Source organism: Zalophus californianus, chromosome 8 (genome assembly GCF_009762305.2).
Source record: "Zalophus californianus isolate mZalCal1 chromosome 8, mZalCal1.pri.v2, whole genome shotgun sequence".
In the NCBI taxonomy this organism is placed as follows: Eukaryota; Metazoa; Chordata; class Mammalia; order Carnivora; family Otariidae; genus Zalophus; species Zalophus californianus.
Genome location: NC_045602.1, coordinates 7,600,109 through 7,602,642, shown reverse-complemented (window position 1 = coordinate 7,602,642; position 2,534 = coordinate 7,600,109). Strand labels below are relative to the sequence as shown.

At 56.2% G+C, this 2,534-nt stretch overlaps 1 protein-coding gene across 2 annotated transcripts; it reads left to right on the top strand.

Annotated features, from left to right (window-relative positions):
- The first annotated feature begins 463 nt into the window (after positions 1-463).
- On the top strand, positions 464-2,174 carry LOC113937894 (60S ribosomal protein L32-like). 2 transcript variants are annotated; one of them, XM_027622819.2, is made up of 2 exons: positions 464-806; positions 1,674-2,174. In XM_027622819.2, exons 1-2 carry the CDS (start codon positions 755-757, stop codon positions 2,114-2,116), a joined length of 495 nt encoding a protein of 164 aa, XP_027478620.1. In that variant the 5' UTR covers positions 464-754; the 3' UTR covers positions 2,117-2,174. The 2 variants fall into 2 exon arrangements, with proteins under 2 accessions (XP_027478620.1, XP_027478622.1); XM_027622821.2 differs by having other exon boundaries at positions 472-806; positions 1,683-2,174.
- The last annotated feature ends 360 nt before the right edge of the window (positions 2,175-2,534 follow it).

Sequence of the window (2,534 nt, the reverse complement as noted above, 5' to 3'; positions counted from 1 at the left end):
CTCTCACTGCACTTCTCCAACGGCGGGAGAAGGGCCCCGGCTCCGGCCCATTCTCTAGGAAGCCTAGGGCCCATCAGTGGCTGGCCGGGGCGCCCATGGCACTCTTCGCTGTGCTCTCCCCCAGGGCCGAGAGTTAATCCGCAGACACAAGATGCTGGTCTTGGGCCCTTAGGATCCACATCATTTTCTCCTGAGCCACCACCCGATTCCATTTTCCTGGGCCAAGAATAGAAGCCATGGAAAGGGCCACAGTCGTGCGTCCGGAGAGAAGGAACATGCAACCTTGGTTCTGTTCACAACTGGCTGTGGGACCTTGCACTGGACACTGTGTCTCTGGGCTTCAGTTTCCCTGTTAATGATTTCTTATGGACTTTCTAGTCCTGACTACCCAGAATTCCGTCGAATGACAATTGTCTAAATTGTCTGTTCTCTTGACACGGAGTAGTTCCTCTCCTCTTCATGACAGCCCTCTGGCTTATCTGTTCTCTCCAGCCGATAAGGAGGAAATGGGAGCACAAAGGAGTGAAGTCACCCAGGAGGCCTTGGAGGCAGGGTCAGCCCCACCAGCCTGACCTGGAGCCTTGGCTTCTTTCTCCCACCTGCTCCCTGCGGCGCTCTGCCCACAGGTTCCAGGCCCAGACTGGCCTCCCCCTCCGCAGATGCTCAGGTGGGAGGGACAAAGGGCACCAGCCAGCTCTGCTGGGAGGCCCCTGCTCACCCCTGCCGCTGACAGGGCCATAAATCAAAGAGGGAAATGTCAGAAGGAAAAGAGAAAAGGCAGAGCAGTCATGCTCCCCACGAGGCTGGTGAGTAACAACGCAGGGAGTCCTGAGATCAAGGACTTCAGTGGGGGGGGGGGGCAGGCAAGGCTCAGACAGGGCAGTGCAGGAAGCAGATGCCTCAGCGCTGGATCAGGAGGTGGGAAGGGGTTGGGGGGGGCGGGCCTGGGACTGACAGGTGCTGCTCAGGGCAGGAGAATGAGGCACCTGGGCTCTGAGCAGGGTGGTAGAGCGGCACTGCTCGGACTTCCCAGCACACACTGGTCCCTGGGACTCCTGTGTGAAAGCACGTCCTGGTCCAGCAGGTCTGGGGTGGGGCCTGAGCTTCTGCATTTCTAACAAGCACCCAGGTCATGATGCTGCTGGTCAGGGACTGCGCTTTGAATTCCATGAGTGAGGGCTTGCCCTTCCAAGCCCCTGCTCTGCCCTCGCTGTGGGCTTGGCCTTGGCACCGGACCCGGCACAATTGCTGTGAGGGAATAGGGCCAGGGGTGGTGTGGCACTGATGGGAAGACAGATGCCCCCTAGTCCGGCTTTGTGTGGCCAGCCAGAGACCAGCTAACAAGCTCTGCCCAGCCTGCAACTCAGGCAGCTGGTCCTGCTACCCCGGAGCACCTCGATCCCCCGCCCACCCGACCCCCGGAACCCACCTCTCCGCCCAGCCCCTCCGATGCTCGCCCGCCCTCCCCACATTCTGTGGATCTGTGGTTCAAACACTGGCTGGGGTTGAACTTAGATCTGCCCCTAATCAGCTGAGAGTGGGCAAGTGAGTCCCAACCCACCGTGCCTTAGTTTCCTTACCTATGAAATGGGGATAATACTAGTAGCTACTTAGAGGAGGTGGTTGTGGGGATTAAAAAGTGAATCTAGCTTCCTCTCTCTTCCTCGGCGCTGCCTGTGGAGGTGGCAGCCATCTGTTACTGGGCATCATGGCTGCCCTCAGACCTCTGGTGAAGCCCAAGATCGTTAAAAAGAGGACCAAGAAGTTCATCCGGCACCAGTCAGACCGCTATGTCAAAATTAAGCGCAACTGGCGGAAACCCAGAGGCACTGACAATAGGGTGTGCAGAAGATTCAAGGGCCAGATCTTGATGCCCAACATCGGTTACGGGAGCAACAAGAAAACAAAGCACATGTTGCCCAGTGGCTTCCGGAAGTTCCTAGTCCACAACGTTAAGGAGCTTGAAGTGCTGCTGATGTGCAACAAATCTTACTGTGCAGAGATTGCTCACACTGTCTCCTCCAAGAACCGCAAAGCTATTGTGGAAAGAGCAGCCCAGCTGGCAATCAGAGTCACCAATCCCAACGCCAGGCTGCACAGCGAAGAAAATGAATAGACAGCTTGTTGTGCACATCATATTTGTGTTAATAAAACCATAAAACCTTAAAAAAAAAGTGAATCTATGTTAGCTTACGTGAAAGCATGTAGATGGTGCTTGGTGAGTGGGTTATTCTAAAATGCTGGGCTGAACGTGGGCTTTTTGCTGAGGATAATGGGTTGCTGTTGAGTTTTAAGCGGGGAGTGACCTGACCAAAGTCTTGTTTAAAAGACTTTCTCTGGGTAGTGTTGGGAAATGAGTGGGAGTTGGAGGGCAGGCCCAGGACGGAGCTGAGTCAGGCCTGTTACGGGAGGGCGTGGGGGGGATGGGGAGCGGGGAAGCGGCGAGCGAGCCTGGCAGAGCCGCAGGATGCAACAAGAGAGGGGCAGGAAGGCCATTTCTGAGTCGATCTAACTAGAGTTGGCCCTGAAGGCCC

What these genes read in the sequence shown, in the direction of transcription:
- LOC113937894 (XM_027622819.2), top strand. Translation starts at nt 755, where the DNA reads ATGTCAGAAGGAAAAGAGAAAAGGCAGAGCAGTCATGCTCCCCACGAG. An exon ending in TCATGCTCCCCACGAGGCTG is followed by an intron (nt 807 to 1,673) that starts GTGAGTAACAAC and finishes TCCTCGGCGCTG; the next exon opens with CCTGTGGAGGTGGCAGCCAT.